General features: G+C 45.6%; 1 protein-coding gene across 1 annotated transcript; it reads right to left on the bottom strand.

Moving 5' to 3' along the window:
• Positions 1-3,111: 3,111 nt before the first annotated feature.
• LOC138580924 (serine protease 27-like) lies at positions 3,112-23,110 on the bottom strand. Its single transcript, XM_069651857.1, has 6 exons — positions 22,852-23,110; positions 13,862-13,966; positions 10,918-11,080; positions 7,556-7,827; positions 6,058-6,230; positions 3,112-4,581 (listed from the first exon to the last, which is right to left on the bottom strand). The coding sequence occupies exons 1-6, from the start codon at positions 22,901-22,903 to the stop codon at positions 4,264-4,266; spliced, it is 1,083 nt and encodes a 360-aa protein (XP_069507958.1). The 5' UTR covers positions 22,904-23,110; the 3' UTR covers positions 3,112-4,263.
• Positions 23,111-23,841: the final 731 nt, after the last annotated feature.

The following is a 23,841-nucleotide window of genomic DNA, read 5'->3' as shown; positions in this document are numbered from 1 at the left end:
TCAAATCAGAACTGTAGTGAGTGGTTCTGACTCTGTATCACATCCATCAGTCTCGGTTTATTCAGTGAGATTACAATGTTAAGTACAATACAAAATGGGCCAGGTTCTCCTTGGGCGCATCACAGAAAATGCACGATTTGTTCTCATCACCGTTAGACCATGCCGCCACCACTGCTCTTAAATGAATGCAATTAAAACGTACCCTAGTGATCACAATGTGTTGAGAAGGGTTCTGTGACCACCGCATATACCTCTGGAGACCTGGACCCATAATTTATTTATTGGGTATTTATAAGTCACCTATTCAGCAAATGGTGTTTCAAGGCGCAACAAGACAAAAGGGGATGGGGGTGCTCGGATGAAGAAAAACAAAAACGGTCCTACTAGGCCATGTGACATTTGGATCATGCAAGTGCATTAACAAGAAGTCTGGGGAAGAGGGGAGGGAGGGAGTGCAGGACAGAGCGGAATGCGCTAATGCTACGGAGGGAAAGGAAGTGCAGGTCAGGGTAGCGAGCGCGCATTTGCGGAGAGGAGGAAAGGAGGGAAATGGCCCATGGGTTAGGCGAGTGCTAAGGGGAGGTCCGTTGGACAAGTGCCAGGGGAATGCAGAGAGTGCAGGTGAAAGAAGGTCCACGTGCTAAGTGTGAGCAACAGGGCTGGGCAGGCTCAAGGGTTGCAGGCCAGCCAGGCAAGTGCAGGGGAAAGGAGCCCGGTAGGGCAAGTGCAGATTTAGTCGGGTGTCAGGGAGACCAAGTGCAGGGGTAGACTGGTCGAGGAGGGTCTGGTGCCCTGTATGAATCAGTAAGAACCAGGCATCCAGTCAAAAGTGTCAGAAAGGCACATTAGCAGGGGGGGGAGGAAGAGAAAAGGAAGGTCTTGAGAAGCTTCTGGAAATTAAGGAGATCCGGCTCAAGTCTGAGAGGGGCAGGGAGGCCATTCCAGAGGGAGGCACCTGCAGAAGAGAGAGATCTACCCCCACCTCTCTGCTTGGAAAAACGTCTGCTCTGCAGAGAGTTGGAGCTAGGGGACCGAAGGGCTCTAGTAGGGAGGTATTTAGGGAGAGCGAGATGGATGCTGCGGGGTCCGAGGTCCCAGAAAGCCTTGTGGGTGATGCAGAGGGTCTTGGATTTGATCCTCGCAGCATCCGGGAGCCAGTGGAGAGATTTAAGGCTGAAGCGACGCAGTCCCTGGGCTTGAGGCCAAGGATGTCTTGCAGTCCTATTCTGGGTTAGCTGAAGGGGGCAAAGAGAGGAAAGAGGCAGATTGAAGAAGAGGCTGTATCAGTAGTCTAGTCTAGAAAGAACCAGAGCTCTGGAGACATTGAGCTTCTAACAGAATGTAAGGAAAGGGAGAATGCATCTGAGGAGGTGAAGCTGAAAATACACCTTCTTGGCAAGGTCTGTGATGTGAGGGGAGAAAGAGAGAGAGGAGTCAAAGATGACCTTATGGTTTTTAGTCTCACAAGATGGTTTGGGGAGGGGACCCAAGGAGAAGGATCTCAGCCTTACTGGCATTAAGACAGATTTATTAGCTGTGCACCATGCCTGAATAGCACTCAGACAGTCAGCAATGAGAGAGGAAGAAGAGGAGGTAGTGGAGGGAAGATTGAAGGAGAGCTGTGGGTCATCAGCATAACATTGGAATTGAGGAGCGAGGGAGGAAATCAAGTGGGCCAGAGGGGCAAGGTAGATGTGCAAGAGCCACAGCGATAGAATCGAGCCCTGAGGGACCCCGCTGGTGGAGAGTGAGATAGAGGAGAGGAAAGGGCCCAGTTGCACCTAGGAAGGTCGATTGGATAGGAAACAGGTCAACCAATCCAGTGCCAGATCCGTGATAACAATTGTATCATGGAGCAGCTTTATGAGGATGGCATGATTGACTGTGTCAAAAGCAGAGGGCAAATCAAGGAGGATGAGAACAGCAGGCGTGTTGGCGTTAAGGTTTGAGAGGTCTTCACAGGCGTTCAGGAGAGTAATTTCCATGCCTCTGGATTCTTTGAAGCCAGACTGGTGGTCATGGAGTCAGCCAACAGATTCAGTGTGGTGTGTCAGTTGGGAGATGACCAACTTCTCCAAGAGTATGCCCGGGAAGGGGGTCATGGAGATAGGGTCATAGTTAGCTGGGCAGGAGGGGTTAGCGGGTGGCTTTTTTACGAGAGAGTGCACAAGGGAGCGCCAAGGCAGGAGCGAGAGAGGAAATGTTGTCCTTGATAGTTCTGGTGGAGCAGCGGGTCACCTGTTTGGAGGAGACTTTCAGATAGTAGACAGCTTTAGAGACCTCATCCGGTCGTGTTGTTTGTGAAATGGGAAGCCAATGCAGTACATGGAGCCTGGGATGGAAGCGGAAAAGTGGAAACTGCAGTAGGATTGGCAAGTTCCTTACAGATTTTGAACAGTTCAGCCGTATTGTTGGTGGACCCGGATATGCAAGCTTGGATATGGGCCCTCTTCTTGGAGCATATGGAGAGACGGTATTGCCTTAGGAGCAGGCGACAGCATTCTTGTGATGGGATAGTGTAACATGCTAGAAACTGTTTGGGTGAAATAAGACCAATACAAGTTGTCTTCAGTTTCAGCATGATCACGTGTTCTTGCTTCTTTGCGTGCTCACGCTGAGCACCAAGTGCAGTTCTCATCTTTTCGGGAGTCAGGGGTACCAGTTGGGTATGGCAGGGCGCAGGAGTGCTGCATGGTCCCATTGTCCTTAACAGTTTAAGAAAAGTCGCAATTTGTCGCTAGGATCAGTGAAATGATTTTTACCACCCAAAAAGAAGTGATACTAGGCCAATCCCGTACCACCCACCCCCGGCCCCCTCTCACACCCATGCACCTCGTACACTTGGGCAGCATTTGCTGCATGACGTATCAGCATGGCACACCCTGCTAGTGGCGCCCTGGGTGATCACCTTGTCTTGCATGCACTAGAAATGGTCTTTTTACTTACGGTGCCACCTTCAGACAGTTCCAATTTTGGGATTAGCATCCCCCGTCTTTGTTTTTTCTTTTTTCTTTTTTTCTTTTGTTTTGCAACATGTAAAAGCGCATTCTGTTGATTACTATTTTTATGGGGATTTGTGTTCTATCAATTTACTGAAAGCACTTTCCAAAGTGAATGTTATCATGTTTATTTTCATCAGCATATATTGTCAAATATAACCTATAACATGATTAGTTTATGATTTTGAAAAGCTCACAGAATAAATATTTACATAAATAACATATATGGCCTGAAAGACATCACAAAATCTCATACATTTTTTAAAACATTAAATAGCTAAATATGCAAAGGCCCATAATGATTATCTGAGCTGAACAATGAACCTTTATAAATTAGACACATTCTGATCAAAGTGAACAATGTAGGACATTCATTAACTGCAATAAGAGTAATGTAAATCAAATGGAAATGTACAGGACATATCGGTGCTGAGCAAAAGGGGGGAGAAGAGGCCAGTTTGGGGCAGAATCCTTCAGTATCATGGAGGTGTGGCCATTTCATGGACCCTTGCTTTTTCTCAGCCAATGTAGGCCTTTATACTTAAATGATGTCCCACAATGTGACCTCAGTCTGTTGTCGCATCCTGTGATGTAACACGTGTGTGAGATTTCTGAAGGCTGCGGTTCCCATAAGGTGGCTGGGGTCTTCCCTGCCATCGTTTCCTAACATGCTGATGGCCAGATGAGATCCTGTTGGGGACAGATGGTAGGCAGTGCACTATGGAATCCACATTTTACAGCAGTTCCGGAGAGGTGGAACATTTCACTAGAGAGGGAAGTCATTTTGCCATGTTATTCACAGGGCTCTCTCACTACACCTTTTTATTGGGGAAGGGGGGGCAGGGAAAGCATTGAGAGATGGCGGGTACCAGCCCATTTGAGCAGGGAGTGGCCACAATCTCTGAGGTTATGGGGCTGTACTAGTTAGTGCAAACAATTACAATAATAAATATGACCATCAATAAATAATCACAGATACATTTCACATTCTATTTTATGGTCCATTGAAGAGCCATGACAGGAATGTTCTGAAGACTTTCCGCTCTTCTGGTGGTGGGTCCAGGCTGTCATAAATTAATTTGGGGTCTCTGGCAGGTGTGCCGGTTTCTTCTCATGCACAATGATCTGGGTCCTTCATTGTCGCAATGCATTTGCCCAGAGACTCACTCTCTAAAGGGATGGTTGCCCCTGGATGCCCTGGTTTCCTCTGTCAGTGCAGGTTGGAGGTGCCACAATATTGTCCGTTATCCAAAAGTGTCCCTTTTTAAACCATTCTTAACAGGCTCATGATGAAAATGGCTGTGACAATGAGGATCAGGCTGCAGGCAGGAAGATGGGCACTAGAGCTCACCCTGGACACACTCGGGAACTCTCGTTGGACCATGCTGGCAGCTGAGATATTGAGGGTCAGGGTTGTGTCCCCAATCTCTGGCACATATTGCTTGATCCAGTCCATGTAGGCGGTGACCTTGCTGTACACTCCTGGCCGGTTCGCCTGTGCACAGCCCTCCCCAAAGCTTGAGATTCCCACCAGCAGCCAGGCGCCGTCCTGTCTGCAGACCAGTGGCCCTCCGGAGTCGCCCTGAAAAACACAAGGATGCATGTATTATTTCCTCTGTGCTGTGCATCTTTTGCTGACCTGGTCCTCTCTCCTGCACACTACAACTATTGCCATAATGATAGATTAGAAATCACCTGCGAAGCATATCTCCAGCAACATGTGGTATCAACCCATTACTGCGCAGCAAACAATACAGAGGACAAACATTTTACAAGAGGCTATTGGTCACCATAAACCACAACCAGAGACTACCTTGGTGATCTCCTGCCATATAACCAAATATCCTGCCTAATCCTACTCTGCAACCCACCATAAACCACAACCAGTGACCCGGAAACCGGGCCCTTGAGATGCATAGTGCTAAGCCTAAGAATGATGACCATCTGAAAGAGCAAACATGTCTTAGTCTGCTCCTAGCTGTGAACCTAGTGCCACTACCGCGAAACAGGAGGATGACCACCACCAGCTCATCCAGATCCAGAATGTAATCCTGGAACAGCGGGCTCGTAAGAATAAACCACCCACTCCTGACACTCACCTCTCCTACCACTATGCTCAATTTCTACTTTACACCAGCACACAATAGAGTGCAGCTATACCCCTCGATCAATTTCGGCCTAGCTGCTCACCTACGAACAATACCCCATGAACACCTCAACATCCTGCTAGAATGCAGGCCTAATGCCACCTGAATGCAGTCTCAGAGACCAAGCACCTGAATGCACACATTCAACTGATCTCTCACTACCACCGCACCTAGTGTTAGGATGCAGCTACCATCAGGCAAATCACACTAGCTGCACACATATTGAGTGCACCCAAGCACCTTATAGTACCCTACTCTCCCGACTGACCTGGACTACGGTCCCCAAGGGCGTCCAACCCACAAGCACTTTCAGATCATACCAATGATATATAGAGCGCTATATAAATGCCCAATAACAATAACAAATAACAATAACTGTGATTGAAAGAGCCCATTAATATAGATATGTCTTCCTTCTAAGGAAGTTCGCTCATTCTCTGGCCTTCAACGACGCAAAGCTAGGGCATTACGTGGGGGCGGGGAAGGCACTTTTTCATTGACACATAGGATGAGGGAAAACTGTGCAAAACCCATTGAGGATTGTCGGTGGCTCTTGGCCGTCATTGCCCGGCTCCTTGTAGTGGGCAGATGAAATACATCAATGTTCCAAAATGAAAGAAAAGGCTTGTGAAGAATACCCCTGCATTTCTTAGTCAGGTGGAGTTTTAAGCATGCACCTACAAGCAATTCTTTTGTTGGTGATTAGATATACGCAATCTAGGGACAGCATATTAAACCAATGATTCTGGAACAAAAATGTCTTCCCCCAGGATAAAAGATTAAAGAAGATGTTGATTAACATGGGGTGTGAGGATGATGATTGGAAAACAAGACGCAAAAGAAGGGTTGCATGCCGGAACTGTCATGCGGGGCACTTTCTGTTGATCAGAGAGCTCCTCAGAGTAACTCACCTGGCAAGCATCCTTCCCCCCCTCGGCATATCCTGCACAGATCATGTCCTCCTTCACCAGGGTGCTGTTCACATCCAGTTTGTCGTTCCCGATGTGGTAGAGCTTGTCACATGTGCCGGCATCTATCAGAGGCAGTTTGAGCTTCTGCAGGATGCCTGGGGAGGGGAGCGACACTGCAATGTACAAAAGGGAATTTAAAAAAAAAGAAAATGTTGTATTCTCTTTTCTAAGCTCCTTTCCCAGCCTACCATCCTTGATTTCATTTTGCCTTAGTTCCACCTTTTGTTTACTTTCCCTCAGCAATCCCCTGCTCCTTCATTGCCTCTTCTATACTTCATACTTTCCCTCTCGCCCAAAATTGTAGACAAATATCAGACTTTCGTGAACCTCCCACCCAAATGCCCCAAAGCAAATTTCACTGAATTCATGCAGGTTTTTTATTTCTTTCTGAAAAGATAGCAGAAATATTTTCAAAGTTCTGTTTTCAGTGTTACTATAGATTTTTGTTGCATTTGACTGTAGTTGCTTTGTAGACATTTGTATTATTTGCCTATATTCAGTTTGATCTTTTCAATGTCATGGCAATATTACATTTTGAATGGTCTACTGGAGATTTACATTTTTATCTGGAATCTATGAATCTAAATGACGTCACTACGCCTTTAGTCGACAAACCATTCCGACATAAAGCTGGAGAAATCTTTACATGCCATTCTAGAGCCGAAAGGTACATCGCTTTTTAGGATACAGCATGGCTAGTCCAAACTCAGAACCTTGTGCCTAGTCCACAAAGGACTGCAACACACACATCGGTTTTGCCAATTAGCTTGCAATACTGGTAAGGTGTGATCGCAAGTGCGCATTTTATATCGGACTTGTTTATGCATTGTTTGAAATGTCTCAACACTATCAAATGTAGGTTTTCCGCCTGGATAAGCACTCCCAATTGTGGCTTGCAAGATGATGGAAGGGCAGCAACGATGTAAAGCAATTTGTTAAGGAAATCACTAGTTGGTCCAGAGGAGCAACTAGCATAAGATGACAGGCTTTTTGGATCTGTAGCCCACAACTTGCGCTCACTCATTTCCCTGGCTGCCATATTATATATGGTGTATTTAAGTGTTGAAGCATGCTTTGCGTGCTTGCCACAGCCCCCCCTACAACAATGGACCTTACCACCTCAAGCATTTGGACCAAGCTGCATATCAAAATGATGTCCTGTTTGGTGAGCCATGCCGGGTGTTAAAGGTCTTCCCCTTGATCGGGTATAACAGTTTGGGCGACTTGACATTACCACCAGTTATGGACCACCAAACATGGAGTTGTTGGTCATGATGCACAATATTCCGCTATTTCCCTTGACTCTTTTTTAAAATAATGTTTTAACCTATGCCCTCCTAGTATCTCGAAGCACCTAGGTCAAAACGGCTCTCATACAGATATGGTGAATGGCTATTCTACAAGCCACATGGCGTATCCATCTTAGATGTACCATTACCTTCAGAAGAGATGAACCCCCAGCCTGTGACCGAGCAGATCATGCCGGTGGGGAACTGGACTGAGGCATCGGGGAGGCAGACGGGCAGGATGTAGTCTGTGAAGTTCACCGGGGTTTGCAGCTCCAGCAGTGCGACGTCTCCAGATGAGCCGTACTGTGAAGTGTAGCTGGGATGGACTTTGATCGTCTTCACTCCAGAGATCACGGCTTTGGGGCTACTGCCTGACAAGTGCAAGCTTCCAAGGGCAACTGAGGGTTTAGCGAGGCCCCTCCTGAAAAAGAACACAGACACAGTAAATCTCTGTTTTAGCCTACGTCATTAATGCAGAGACTGGGTTATGCAGAGTTGCTCTTAAAATGAAAACATATTCTCTAATAGTCTGTTACCTTCCATTTGTACCATATATGGTGATCCATTACTCCATAAATGTACCACAGCAGTCTTATATTGAGTCCTTTGCTCTTGTTCTCCACTCTCTTGTCTCCTATTGTGACTGCAGGAACACTTGTCCCCTGCAATCTTCAGCCTCTTGTACCATATTTACAAAGCTTTAAAGATGTTCATGTCTATATGACACCCTGTCCCACATTTCCTCCAGTATAGTTTCTGAAATTCTGGTGCTTGAAATCCTGTGCTACTGCTGTCGTTGCACCCCTTTGAGCTCTCCCAGACCCATCCTAAACCTTTTGGGGATCTAGCCTCCCAGGCCCACCCTTATGCTTCTGGAGATCTAGCCTCCAGAAAGAGACTCATTTTCCAGATGAGGCTTCAGGAACTAGAAAAACTACACCGGATCTGGTTATCAGGGCTGACTAGATTACCCCAGAACAGATCACCACTTCAGCTGTGGCCTCCATAGACGTCCACATGATATTAAATGTGGGGCTCAGATCTGCACACAATTCTCCACGTGTCACTGCACAAGGCATGGTATTCCTGATTAAACCTTAGTAATATGTGATGAGAATGGAAATTAATAACTTGGTACACTTCTGGGGTGCAAGCAATTCTGTGGGTGATGCTTTGGTGCAACCATTTTACTCCCATTATCTCATGTTGGAGTCCCAGCTCTAACTTCTTCTTCATTGAGAATAGTGGACTGCTTTTTAACCTCTATTTCTACCTCTACCTTTTTACTCTGTCTGCTATGACTTGTTGAAACAAGACCTGAAATTCCCAATCAGCCTTTCAGGACAGACAACTGCAATCTGGAAGCAGGAAGCAGGTGGCCCTTCACAACAACTGATATAGAAAGAGTGGAGTTGCCAGACCTCAGTGTTCCAGTACAATAGTAGGAGGTGGGAATCTCCAAGCAACAAAGACCGGGGGAGGATTTAATGCATGGCCATTGTGTGACTCCCCGGAATCTAGTAGAGAATAGATTCAATGTCGTCCTTATTCATTAGTCACTTCTTATTCTGTGAAGCGTCTCAATTAGCAGCAAGTGAACTGTTCCTTTTATCTGCTGTGGAGGGAGCAATCTGAGCCTCTTCACTTAGTTTCTGATGGGAGAACGGTCAAGAATCAAATGATGCGAACCAACACAAACTCTATCCCCCATCCTCCCTCCAACACTCCCTACAGTGATGCTTAATAATGTAATTTTGTATAGTTATATGATACTCTTTAGTTTGAAGCATTTTCCCCCTTAGGGTAATGTTACCTTTGTAGGTCATCTTTATGTGGTGTGTTTTGTCTCTGGTTTCTGTCCCACTTATTTTATACACCCACATACACTGGCTCACCACTTGTTCTCATCTTTGTGCTATTGTGCTAACACCCTTTGGGGGGAAGTCCTCTGCCATCTGCAAACGTATTATTTTAAGTTAACTCTGTTCAGAATTGACATTACAGGACTTCATATTGAACCAGTGGTAGAAGCTATCACCTGTTAACTGCCAATGAGCCAGCCCAGCATAGTTTAATTTATACTTTTGTTTGCGTCGGAGGTCCAAGCAATGCCAGGTTATGGACACAGCCGGCTCACAATTAAGTCTTGCCTTATGGAGGGTTGGCACTTTCACCATAAGTTTTAGAGTTTGTGCAACAGTCCATGACAAAAGAAGCACTCCTCTTGGGGCTAACTAGAATCCGTATAAAGGATGTGTGCGGCAAAGCATATGAGACAGGAAGTCGAAGAATCACACAAGAAGAAACTCCTAATTTGAAAATGATCAACTTGAGAGGCACAGCTTCAACTCACTGATGAGGCCCGACTAGGCCGAAACACTTGTCTGGTGTTGCTGATTGTACTCTTGTTCAGAGGAGAATTGCCTAGCATTTCAGTTCTGGACTTCCCTTGAGGGTGGGACAAAGACTGATATGCAAATGGGTATTTCTCCTCTGAGAAGGGTACAGTGAGCTAAAAATGTGATTGTAGAACCTCCTGAGATGAATAAAATTCCATAGAACAGGGTATTTGACCCATGTTCATTTTCGATAGAGGGGCTCCCACACTCCTTTGTAACTTTATAAAGCTTGGGGTTTCACCCTACGTTACCTAGGGTAATCCAGATGTGGACCCCTTGCTCACTGTGCTTAGAGGGGCACAGCTTCACCTCAATGATGAGGCCCAACAAGGCCAAAAAAAATTTCTGGATTTGCTGATGGTACTCTTGTTCAGAGAATTGCCTAGAAGTTCAGTGCTGCGCTGCTCTTGTGGGTGGGACAAAGACTGATATGCAAATTGATTTTTTCTCTTCTGGGAAAGGTACAGTGAGCTAAAACCTGTTTGTAGAGCATCCTGAGTGGAAGAAATTCCATAGAACAGGGTATTTGAACCATGTTCGGTCTCAGTAGAGGGGCTCCCACACTCCTTTGTATAAAAGTGTGCCGCTAAGCTTATGAGACAGGAAGACGAAGAATCACACAAGAAGAAGCTCCTAATTTGAAAATGATCAACTCGACGTCGGACAAATAGAAGGAGGAAGGGGAACAAGAGGACATGCATTTAGGGACAGAAAATGCAGATACACATTTTGAAATGGTTTAGGGACGAGAGGCAGGAGATAGATCTTAATCACTGTGGACCTCATGAGAATGAACAAAACATGCTGCTTTATGTACCTCCAATGTTCAATATACCACCTACATATGACTTGGGATCACATGAAATATTTACAGCCTGGCATACAGATCAAAAGATCCATCCACCGCTTAATACAATTCTACAGGTAGGACATGCCACAGCAGGGGGTGGTAAATTAGAGGCGATTTTACAAAGTCGTTGATAGTTAATTTGCATGCCAGAGATCACACAGCATCTTGCACCAAATGTAAAAGCTTCACTTCAGAGGTTTATCTGTCCTTATTCATAATGTTCCAAAAGCTATATGGGCGATTTCTGCTCCTGGGCACTTACATTCTGACACAATGAGCGGCGCAGACCACCCATCGATCTGTTAGCAGGGTCCCTCCACAGACATGGCGGCCTGATAGGCGGATGCTGACTTGCCAGGGCCACTCCCCACTCCGGGCGTTCTGCCCACCCACAATCCGACTTTCAAATCTGGGTCTTCCACAGGCTGTAGAAAAGAAAATATGATTGAAATATTGAACATAATAGATTAAGAATATTCAGAATCCCCCATTCCAAGCAGCAATGGGAGGCATAGGTCTTAAAAGTTAATTAGCACCATGGGCAGCGGGAGCCAGACAATCAGGCATCTAAGAACGTGGGCTGACACTACCAGTGAAAGCTTGCGTTCCAAGCCGCCTAATGGCTGTCTCCTTCACCCGCCATCTTCCCCCGCCAACCATGTTTTTATTTTGTTCCTGCACCCCCTGCCCCATCCCACTTACCTGATGGCGCCGGTAGGGATCCGCCGCCGCAGCTCCTTTCCCCATGTGGCCGCCATGAAAATGGAAAAGGGAGCACTGCCTTCCAATTCTCTGGTGGCCATGTTGGTATAGTATTTTGTCTCTGAGAACGGGACGCTGCGAGGTGTTCCGTTCACGGAGAGAAAAGACTTTTTTAAAAACCATTTAGCACCCGTGTAGCGCACTACATCAGTGCTAATGGTGATATGCCCCTCTGTGGCTGGGCCCACCCTATGCGTAATGGAATGCCACCCTCATTAAGGGACTGTCGCTTAGCTCGGGCCCTTAACTTGGGTGGCAGGCTTTTACCCAGAGGATGGGCCCGCCACCTCGAGGCATTTCGCCTGGATATAAACTCATGCAACACTCTCTTAACTATATGTGGTGATTACAGACAATATCAACATAGCTTTCACAGTATCGGAAATAGTATTTACTGCCCAAAATGTACATTAACTAAAACCTTTTTGTGTTTTATGAGCGATGTAGTTGTCATAGCGTCATACAGTGCATATCTGGTCAGTCTGGGGTGACCGTGTGGAAGTAAAAATGTACATGGACCAATGACAAGTGATTTCCACACAAACTTGGATGTCCACACTGGTCACATTAGAGAGCAGCTACATAGATGAAAAACCACAGCACTACTGTCCACTGCCAGATCCACTGTCAGGGAAGATGTTCCATGGGACGCTTGGCAGAATGGTGGCATTCTCCTTCGGATCTGACATTGGTTACGAAGAATGATAAGGTTTGCTAGCAAAATGACGCCAGGGCCTTCACACAGTAGAATTACCTTTTCAAGCTTTGGGCTTCTGTATCAGATACAAGATTACGTAAAGGAAATATATATGGCAACACATGCAAGATGGTGTCAGCTCCAGCTGAGTGTCACTTAGTCCTGAGGCTGCGCATAGTATTCCTCCACGGCAGACAGCACTGCTTGCTTGTGTGGATGGAAAGGGCCTAAACGGTCAACCACCCCATACACAGACGGATGCGGGGAGCCATCGGTTCATCCGTCCAAGTTGCTCCTGTGAAGTAACAACCAAAACAATAAACCAGTAAGGAGCCTGAGACCTTATGAACCACTAGCTATAGGGACAATAGCCTACAGCCTATTATCCCTTAGTGCAGAGAGCCCCACTGAGCTTCGATGAGGACTTAGAATGGGAGGTGAAGGGATGTGTTGGTATGTATAATGTCGGAGAAAAGCTTTATATGAGCTGGGGACACTTGACATGCAGAACTTGCAGGCCACCGCGTGGAGCATGCTCTGCTCCATTCCTGTGCAGGAACAACACTGTTGGTTTTGCCTGCAGCCCAGCACCGGCCAGTGGTTCTTACTGTACCTATGGCATTACTTGGGATAAATATTGTACTCTGGGTACCTAGAGTATCAAGAAAGAGGGGGCGTAGACTCATGTAATTGTTTAGTATATTGATGAGCTTTATAAGGGCAACAGAACTAACCTTGTAGATAGGTCTTGCTCTGTATTCATGAGCAAATATGAGAGTGGGGAGGGGTGTGCAAAGTTCAGAACAGTCAACTACACTTGCAAGCAGAACAGAATTGCATTTTGTTTTGGTGGCACTTGGTTCTTACTCTGGTCACTGGTCTAGATAGTTCCTATTGAGCCAGATAAATGGAATATGGCACAGAAAGCTGTAGTGGTCTGGGCAGGATAAAGCGGTTTCTTGATGTTTGGAAAGTCGGGATTCGAAGGTAGGTGTCTCCAATACAAATTATACTTGGCTTGCAGAAATGGTTGTGGAATAGGAGAAGAACGGGCTTGAGGAGTGGAGGGGCTAGCAGGCTATGCCAGCGTAGCTTCACTATCAGTTGCTCATGATAAAACATATATCTTAAGAGGCTAATTGGATTGTTGCAATGCTCATGGACTCTCAAAGGAGCATTTCTTCATGGGTAATGTATTGTTTTAGATGCTGGGACCCCCTCGCTAGTCTAGTTTGATTTCTAATCAGGTGCTTGTGAAGAAAAAGATCACGTCAGAGAACTGCAGAGAAGCGAGGGGTGGCGGGCTCTGGCTTCCACCTGGCCGGGCTCGGGTGCCATTAAGGACCAGCAATGGACTGATCTTGGCAGGCTTTTAGTTGCTTTGCCGGCTCCAAGACTAGGCCCATTTAAAGCCTCAAGTGAAGCTGTAGTGATACAGTATATACATAGCACAGCTCGACATCTAGGCACTGCCAACGTCACAGCTCAGTAACTGATTCTGTGAGTGACACTGGGCAGGTCACCACATCTCCAAGTGTTCCGAGTCAATGAGACGTACCTATCGCAACTCCTCCTTTATGGGAGAATTTTCGAATTCCATTGTTTTATTCACTTATTTTACAAAAAGAACATAACCACAGTAACGTATGGATCCTGCTGGTTTTTAAAGATTGCGAAGTGGATATGTTGTCAATACAAGAGTTGCCTTGTGCCCTGCATAGTGCCATCTTCTGGAGATAGTACTTACTCTCGTTCCGGTGCATATTAATGGCAGCAGTGGCGTCAGAGGTCATGGTGTCAAAGGTCGTGGAGCCAGAGGTTGGGCTGACATTAGACTTCACATTGTTGGTGCCTGAAGAAGAAGAATTATTATAATACATGGTGAACATTCACACCTGGAAAGCACAAGCCCATCAATGGTAAAGCCCAAACTACTAATAAGACTAACCTAAATACATCCAAAAATCTTTTAACATATCCTCAAAACTATGAGCCTTTAAAGAGAGCTACTGCAGTTTATTGCCGTATACCATGTACCTTGCACAGTTTCCATGGTCCGCAGGCGGAATAAATAGAACTAAAAAACTACCAGTAACAGTTGTACAAATAACCTTTTCGAAACTAATTACATTAAAAAAGATGATGTCATATTTTACCTGGAAAATGTAATTTATAAAAAAAGTTTGTAATTAGTTAAAATCTCACCATTGATAAAAACCTGAGATTTTAAACTATTATTAAAAATATATATCAATGTAACAAGCATGCAATATTTGCAGTAAAAAGTAAAGCCCATTAAAGCGAAGCCTGAAGGAAGGTAAATGTATCCCCCAGACCCAAAGTGATGCTACTTGTTAACCTCACCCTACTGACCCATGTTGTCTCTCCTATTAGCCATCACAGACCTGCATCACTGGTGTTATTATTGGGGTATTTATTAAGCGTGGACCTAGATTCGGGAAGCAACCGGGCGCTTTAAACTCATAGTGGAAGGATACAATGAGGGAAGCAGAGAAACAAGAGAGCGGGGGGGGCTAATAGCGGTGGGGCGGGGTGAACAATTTGACAGCAAGGGATCTACAAGCAGCCTGGGGAGGAAATGTTGGGGGGCAGATCACCCAGTCTCTGGTTGGGTAGGTAGTGGTGGTGTGTGGGCCTAGGTAGTAGGGAGGAGCCATGTTTTGAAGAAGGATGCTTGGACCACCTTCCTGAACTGTAGAAGCGAGGGGGTGAGTCTGTTGATGACGGGAAGAAGGTTCCAGATGATAAAAATGCAGCTGCACTTGCGGCTTTGAAGATTTCTTTAAAACCCTCATAACAATTGAAAGGGCACCAGAGTCTTAGCGAATGATTCTCTCCCTCCAAATTCCCACCTCCCCGTCATTCCAAGCAAATATATGCAACTGTGTGCAATGCAATTGAGATCAGTATCATCTACGTACTACACAATAATATGTCGTCCATCTGTGTTGGCCCCAGTCCATGCTCTCATTGGCACTTCTTCCAGTAACAACTGGATTGCATCCTGATTTATTATCACTAGGGCCTTTTGTAAAGCACTCAGCAAATGAATTGCTTCAAACACTTTCCTTCTGTCCAAAAATACACAAACACTAACACAATTAACAGAGAACCATGGTTATTTTTCTCAGTACATGTTGTGAACATGATTAGGACCGCCATAATTTATTGCGGGGAGGGGCATGATGATTGGAGCGATAAATTGATGGGAGCATAAATATTTCCTCAATGACAAATGGGAAAATAACTGACAGATAAATAAATGAGATAACCAATGGGTGGTTGACTGTACTCATTCACCATTGGGGGAATAATTACTGACATAATACCTGGGAAATGAGCAATTGCTGGCATAGGATAGATTTGATGGAATCATTCCCTTTGCATCATATGTCTTTGGGGTACCACTGGGCAACACTGGGCCAACAGCTTGACTTTTTCGGGTGAACAAAGAAACCGAACAGGTTTTATTTACACTGTCAAATTAGGAGAAAATCATTTTTTCCTTTGCTGCTTTTCTTTCTGCAAAATTAAATGTTAGGAAATATTTGTTGGATCTTTTTCCACTGAAATAAGTTTAGATGAAAAATCCCAGGTATGGATATTGGTAGTCTGCTTCTGGACTGAAGAGTCACTGCTGACAGGGAGGAGTTGGAGGCGAGACCCAGCAGAATTTGGTAACAAAGGTCACAATAGGAACATCAGCATTGAGGTCAGAGTACAGCCACGCAAGGCCACGTGTTACATAATGACATAGCTTCGCAGTGGAAGAGTTCAAGGAAGGCGCCATGTCCATCGAGCTCAACTTTCTTATAATTGCAGCCTATAGGCAATGATCTAATGATGATTCATTAAAAGAAAAACCTAATTGAAGCCTCTGCCCGGCTTGGATTTAAAAAAAGGCAGGCAAACAATACACTCTCTCTTTAAAAGTCATGAGGAAACCAATCATGCGTCAGCTTTTGCTGGTATTTCTAGCGTAGTCTATTCCATAGCATAAGCCATCCTTGAGGCCGGACACAGGTGCTCTCTTTAGTTTGGTTTTTGTTTTGGTTCCCTGCTAGTTCTTACTCCTGAAAGAAAACATTTGACCATTTATTGCAATTGTTGAGCTCTCAGCCGCCATTTTGTCAATAAAAAAAGTAAACGAGATATTTGAATTCAGGAGTTGCAGAAAGATAAATGTGAACTAGTGTTTAATGCAAACACTTCCGGTTGTTTATATATATAGTTTACGTATGAGCAGGCAAGGTTTCCGAGACAGGGTTCCGGGCGCGACTGACGAGTCACCCATCTTCCTCTTATTAAAGGAGACTGGTGCAGTCACCTGAAACTGTACATTAAGATTGGTGGCCGATCTATTACAAATGGCTGACTTGAGATCGGCCAAAATGTGCATGCACGATTGCAAGAACCGCTGAGTTCCCAATGCAGTGTCTGAAGGAAACTGGCCCGTAGGTGAACTATTGGTGTACCACATTTCTGCTTCAAATAGGTACTTGCAGAAGTTTGGCTGTAAAAGCAGCTTGACTCCAGCTGAATAGTTTGGTTTCCCATGAAAAGCCTATAGAGCAGGCCAGAGCGACATAAAAGCTGACTGCAATAGGGAAGTAAGTAAACAGTAGACTTAATTGAATGCCTGACTAAAGTGCATGTCTTCATGTAACGAAGAAATCGAGAGGAACAAATTAGCCATTTGTTCTCTATAATCAAAACTGGCTGCATTGAAAAGGGTGGTGAGGAAGGCACCAAAATGCCACTTTGACTGGAGCAGCTTAAATCCCTCTATAGGCCCTTGTGAGAGATGACTGAGGTGTGTTCCCTTAGGACAGGCATATGGAGAAACTTCAAGACTTCACAACTGTTAGGTGGTGGCCAGTAGGGCTGGTGTAAAGTCAGTTACAGCCCAGGCAAAGCAATGTGTGGCCAACTCTGGCCATCCCAACCGGCCTCCTAAAGGATCTTCATATATCAAACCTTTTTCAATTCTTCTAAATGCCAGTCTACCTCGGGGGACCAAGGTGAATGCCGACCTTGGGTGGCCTTGGTGGTTGTTACTTTTAGCAGCAGCGCTCAGCACAGGTTGTAGTTGGCAATGTATCAAATATTACGGGAAAAGGCGATTCTTGAAGCAAGTGTGAATCGAGGGGTCACTAAGTGGGGTCGAATGTGCAGCCACTGTCGGCAGCCTCCTAGTAGGGGAGAGCCACCAGGTTAGCTTAAAGGCGGCGTGTGGACCCAGAGGCTTCTGTTTACAAGTTACTGGTGTTTGGTTGTCCGGAGAGATCCTGTTTGAGTCAGTTGCAACAAGAACATCTGCATTAGAAGGTAGAGGTTGAAGCGACCCTAACAAGATGTAAATATTTACCTCATGTTATGAGCAAGGAGTCATAAGTAGCAGGAGAAGGGGCGTTGGGCCGGCTTTGTGGACAGGTTAACATTATTTAACCGGAGCATTGGTGTGGTATGCAATTAACTAACGTCAGGTGTGTTTGGTTTCAGAGGGCCCAAAGGGTCTGTGTCTTTTTGTGATCCTCCCACACAGAGAAAGTGATGTTCGATGAGGGGAGCCCATGCCTTGATGTGATTGTAGAAACACACTTGGAGGAAAGAACGATTGAAGAGGTGGCCCCAGGCAGGAGCACCACATCAACAGAGCCAGACACCTTCTTTCAGTGGAGTGTCACTGAACTGTTGAAGGACAATGTGCGGGAGACAGCAATAGCAACGATGGTAGGCCCACAAATGAATGACAAGAATAAGCATCGGAATGAGGACAAGATTGGGGTTAATGCAGAAGTTAGCGGATATTCTCAAATTACATGCATGGTCCCAAAAGTGAAAAGTTAGTGGCGTCCAGGGACGCAAGATGCATTGGCTTTGGTATAAGCTTCTTTCTCTGGGAGATATCCATGTCAAGGGTGGCAAGCATTGAGGCGGGGAGAGCACATCAGAGCAGCGACGGTTCACACAGGGTGCATGGGGAATGGCTACACTCTAGGTTTTTCAATGAAGATGTTTGTAATTGGAGCTGAACCTGTCAATGGTTTGCATGGTCAATTTGGGTTTAAAGTCAGGGCAAGGAGGGGCAATCGATGAGACAATGGCGCAAGGGCGTTTGAGGGTTGGACCACTGAGAACGCTGTATCCTCAGGCTGCTCGCTTGGGATGAGAAGAGAGACAGTGAAGAAAGGGGGGTGGGGACTTATGTTAGAGTGCTCAGTGTGTCTTGTGGTATGCACATTGTTTTAAATAATATTCTTATACATACAATCAATGTATGTTGATGCTGGAAAAATAAAAGTCTATAATAATATATTGGGCCTCATTACGGCTTTGGAGGCAGCCATGCCCTTAATAAGTCCATTAAATAATGGCATGGCTGCCTCCAAAATCGGGTCCGGGTTCCCTGAATGGGGAAATACTGGGTCATTCCGAGTATGGAGGGCCCGGTATTTCCTCCTTCATGGAACCCGGGCCCGGTCCTTCGCCATTCCCATTCGAGCCCTCATAGGGCTCAATGGGAATGGGGAGGGAGCTAACAACGGGCCCATTACGAACAGGCCCGTTGTTAGCTCCCTGGTCCCCTCGCAGGACCCGCTATGGACATCTGGAAAGATAGATTTGCCGGGGGATAGAGGGTATTCAGGAGTGAACACGTTACTACCAGAACTATCGACAAAAGACCCACCCCATACATACAGCAAGGTTTTTACGTTCGTTGGTAAGGTACCCATTCATTAACCAAACGTACACTTTGGCCAATTGTTTTGGGGTTTGAGGTTCCATCCAGAGGTCCTTTGAAGCAGAGTTGAGCAATAAACTTGAAATCTGTACAGGCTTCATTTCTGATGCAATTGACAGTGTTAGCAGGATTGTGGGTTGTTTCTATGAGACCCCCCCTAAAGAATCTTTTAATTTCACCATTGCGGGTGGATCCTGAAAAGGTGGGTTTAGGAAATGTAGGCTGATAGTTAATCTCTCATACACTAATTGAAATTCAGTGAACGATTGGCTAGACAGTGTCGGCTGCAATGTAAGTTACATGTCATTTGATGAAAGATTAAGCCTAGTAAGTGGGTCTGGGAACAGGGCACTGCTGGCCCAAGCCAACATCAATAATGCCTTTAGGATGTTAGTCATAAAAAACCCTTGAGTTTTCATCTGTTGGGTTTTCAAACATAGGAAAGATTTATGTTGATAAATGCATGCCGATGGGATGCAGTGTATTCTGTGTGTATGTTGAGACATTTGGCTCACTTTTGAAGTGTGCGATAAATAATTTGTAGGGCAGAGAAGGCAAGACATACTATTTGGAGTATTTTCTATTAGTGGAGAAAGGGAAATGGATGTCTATTCCTCCTTCATAAAGAAATTCATGAGGGGCTGGTCATGACTTTGGCATCCAAGAAAAAACAGGGCCTGTTCACCTTAATCACTTAACTCTGAATTGAAATAAACACAGAGGGGGGCAAATCACAACAGAATAAAGTATAGACTTTTGTTGAATGCATTGTGAAAGACAAGACATCACTAAATGATATTCAGGCCTGTAGTAAGTGCAATGGCAGGGTGTCAGATGGATGGCATGTTGTGCATTTACATGAAGGGTTAAGAGGACCTTGGGATGTGGTTGCAGTTCTTGATAGAGTTCAATGGGGTACGATTGTAGCAGTACTCTTTGGTACCATACATTCAGGTTCGATTGTTTATGGACGTCTCTGGTTGGCATGGTTTCGTTGCATGCTTGGTGTAGAGCGGATTATTCTAGTGGAGTCAGGGATGGAGAAGAGGGAGGAGGATAGTTAAGTAAAGGTGAACTGGCCAAAAAGGGAAGGGATTTTGCTACAGACAGATGCCCCTGCAGATGTTTTCGGGGCTGGAACGAGTGGATCATGTGGACTAGGAGTACGTTAGTCATTTTCCCACCACTGTATTTTCTAATATCCTTCATACTGCACTACAAGATGCCTGATGTTTGCCTATTATGGAACTTAGAAAATATAGAGTAGGACTATAAGGTTAGACTGTCTACTGTGCTAGAAAAATCCTATGACTCCAGATCTTAAGGCAGCCAGGCTCCCACGGTTAGAAGGCGGTTTAAGATAGCCAGTCTACTTTGTGCTTTGAGGATGACTTTGAGGGTAGCCGGTCTATAGTGCCTATAATAGCAAATGAGGGTAATTTGTCTTCTTCACAGTGAGATCAAAAATAAGCTCCATCTGAGCTTAAAGTACTTATAAATGCACCACTTCGGTAGAGATCTACCGCAGGCACGGCTCTGTCTCCACACACTTTAGAATGCAGCTATGACTATGACAAATTTGGTCTAACAGGACACATAACGACTTCGCCCTTACACCAGACTTGCATCAACACCTCTGCCATTAGAATACAGCGTCGACCTATGCCACTTTTTCAGTCTAGCTGTGCACACATCGAGTCTCTCACATTAGCGCTCTGTCGTGACCTCCCTCAGCACCCATCCACATGCTTGCCCTTGCGTTGCATGAAGGAGCCTAGCCAGCCCACCTAATGCCTAAACTTGCCCAAATGCACACATGCAATGTAGGCCTTTCTGAGAATCTTCCCATTACTGGACTTCGGTCCCCGAGGGCGCTCCTACTACAACACACGTTGAGGCCATACAAATGAGAAAAGGTGCTATATAAATGACGACAATACAATACAATGTAATACAATACATGTCAGACTCACCGACATGTAATGGGCACAGCTCAGATGCTATTGGCCTACCAGAAGAGTCTAACCTCTTGGAAATTGTTCTTCCGTACCCATAGTCTAACGGGTAAGTAGTTAGAAGTTGATCGAGATCTGTATGTGTGGGACAGTGACTGACATCCCAGGCCAGGTGTACATGGTGGCCAGATCTGTGTTTAGATCAGACTGTTTCTGAACGGAAGGGGAAATGGGGCAACTAGATGCACTTTTTGAATATTAACAAGGCATCAGATACATGTCGACTCTATTGCACACATCAGCAAAGGCTTGCAATGAGACTGCCTGCAAGGCACAGCAGGCATCAATTCACACTGGGGCATACACTTGAATACCCTCTCCCTTCGTACCACATATTGAGGACCCATCTGTGGTGCAGGCACGCGCTGATGGTCCACTATGTGAATGGTTACGGCTTGCCTTGGGCCGATGGCAGTGTATTGTGACCATATGAGTGGTTGAAAGCCATTGATATATCTCCCCATGAGTCACAAAGAAGAGGGTGAGGAACCCCCACTTTCAGCCTCTTCCACTTTGCGCTCAGCCACTACGATTTGGAATTGCAAGCCTCAGTATTGAATCAGTGCGATGTGAAGCCTGCGTCAGGTGGCAGTCCTTGCAAATGCTAAATCCTTTTATACCTCTAGCCCTCTTTTCCTTTAATGTACTAATTTCTGTCGTCTGGGCAACAAACATGGTGTGCCTTATGAAAAAAATAAAGAAGAAAAAGGAATAACAGAAACTCTGCTTATAGGGTGCTCTCATTTCTGTTGGAGGGTGCGTTCACCGGATTTGCAATAGTATTTATTAGAAAAATGTCCCTTTTGCTTTGGCTGAATATGTTAAAAAATATTGAGTGGAAGCTGAATGCTATCACTAACTATACTACTTAGCACACCAGATGCCACTACCTACTGTCCCTAAACGCTCACAGCTAACTGGACCCACCCACTTATTACAGATGTAATGATCGCATACACGTGCGCACCCAGCCCAGGGGCGGGGACTAATAAATCTCGCGACAGGATCCAGGGGTTTTAGGACGTTGCCTAGTTGGCAGGAGTTATGGTGTATCACGCAGCACGTCTCTGCTTTACACAGCATTTGGTATGCCTGCTGGCCGGACTCCAGGCCCAGTCATGCCGTAAGAGAGGAAGTGCCTCACAGTATCTGCAGAGAGCTGCAGCGTGCAGTTGCCAGATTTGGAATAATGATTGCAGGCAATTTAGAAGAGCTGGGGAGAGTCCTTTCCATGTAAGGCGTGCACTTGAAATGTATTCTATTGTGACTAAAATGCCAGTAGGTCGATTCTGCTGACTTGAAAATAAGCCACACAAATGAAGTCCCAGTAGTTTCAATATCTCTCCAGAGCACCGAGATCACTTCATGAGATCATAACGGACATTCTAGCCTTTATGTATTTATTTTATATTGCATCCCCCCTCCCCCGCATGCTTCCGCTGTAATTGGGAATTTGCAGGCATGATGTCACTCCCTTGAATTATGGAAATAATTGAAGAGCGTCTCATTATTTCTGTAAATTATGGTTTTTGCAACCATTAATGCATGACCAATAACAAAAGACGTGCTGAGCGCATGCTAACCTTTGCACTAGTGCACATTTTCCGTAAAGTGCTCTGCTAAAGTGTTTTGTCAGGGTTCTTACCCTTGCACCACTCAGGAGATGCGTTCATTTGAGCAGAGGCCTTTCTCTCACCTTTTGGCCCTCTTAACCATTAAACATAATTAACCCAGGCCAATGTTTGATGTGATATTTCTCTCTATGTGCATGTTATTTGGTGTCTCCAAGGTAATGTGCCTATTTAATGCTGAAAGCTATGGGGAAGAACGGCAACGGCCAGACTCTTGGCCTCCCATCACAATTATGCCGACTCAAAACCCCACCTTTCCAAGCAAAGCCACGAGATTCCAAAAAAGAAAAGTCACTAGTCACACCAGATGTAAAAAGCACCTTACCCAGGATGAGGATGAGGAAGAGAAGTGCTCCCATCAGTGAGGTGGGTCCCATTGTCTGGCTCAGTGGTGGCAGCTGTCAAGTGTATCCACTTTGTTCTGTTTGCACCAGGACTGTCTGCTTGTCTCGGGGTATCCGGGGTTGTCTTCCTGGCTGTGCTGTGAAGACTGTTCCACTTGTCTCTGCTGCCCAAGCTTGCCCTCTTGTCTCCGCTGCCAGTGTTTCTGCCTGGAGTGAAAACACATTGCTTCTTATATTGTCCTCCCAGAGGGGAAGTCAGAGAAAAGATCACAGATGGCGTAATTCTAAAGTATTCACCCATTGTGCTAATCCCAGAACCAGGCTCTTCAAAAATGTGGACTGACCAGTTCCAGGGATTTCAGAGAAGGTTGCCTCCCTGCATCCCCTCCCACACTGAACGTGCCACGTTGCTTTCCTCGATGCACACGTGATGATGTTGGCTGCGATTGTGTGGCTGCAGGGCTGGAAGCTGGTAAAGTTTCAACAGGTACCATATCTTGTGAGCGATCTGCAGACTGTCCCGCTGTGACGTCAGTGTCCGCATGTGACTCACAGCTCCTGGCAATGGAGAACGCCAAGAGCTTAAGGATCAGGAGTGAGGCAGGTAGAACATGACTGGCGGATGAATCTGATTAGGTAATGCTTGTTGTGAACTACTAGTACTTGCATTTACTCACGGGACGAGGCATCAGTATGGTACAGTGCACAATCACAACACAGGAATCATAGTGTGTCAAAGTAGACTATGTGCTTGGTGCTGGCATTTGCATTGTTACACTAACATTGTGCAGGTAGTAAAAGTAATGTCACATACCCCATGAATGACTGCCATTCGTACAATTACAGGAAGTGACATCACCTAACTGTTATACCTGAAAATTTCAGGAATGTTGACACCACACAGATTTTGCAGCGTGGACTGGTTGGAGTTGTGCAACTTGGGAGTAGCTTACATGGGTTGACGGGTGAAG

Source organism: Ambystoma mexicanum, chromosome 3p (genome assembly GCF_040938575.1).
Source record: "Ambystoma mexicanum isolate Mex_15411 chromosome 3p, UKY_AmexF1_1, whole genome shotgun sequence".
NCBI classification, from domain to species: domain Eukaryota; kingdom Metazoa; phylum Chordata; class Amphibia; order Caudata; family Ambystomatidae; genus Ambystoma; species Ambystoma mexicanum.
This window is presented reverse-complemented; position numbering and strand designations above follow the sequence as displayed.

Excerpts from the sequence above, each read along its gene's own strand:
- LOC138580924 (XM_069651857.1), bottom strand. The coding sequence starts at position 22,903 with ATGGGACCCACCTCACTGATGGGAGCACTTCTCTTCCTCATCCTCATC. Across the intron at positions 7,828-10,917 it reads GCCGCTCATTGTGTCAGAAT|GAGGGGCCTCGCTAAACCCT; the intron begins GTAAGTGCCCAG and ends GTTCTTTTTCAG. Across the intron at positions 6,231-7,555 it reads GGGGTTCATCTCTTCTGAAG|TGTCGCTCCCCTCCCCAGGC; the intron begins GTAATGGTACAT and ends TGTACATTGCAG.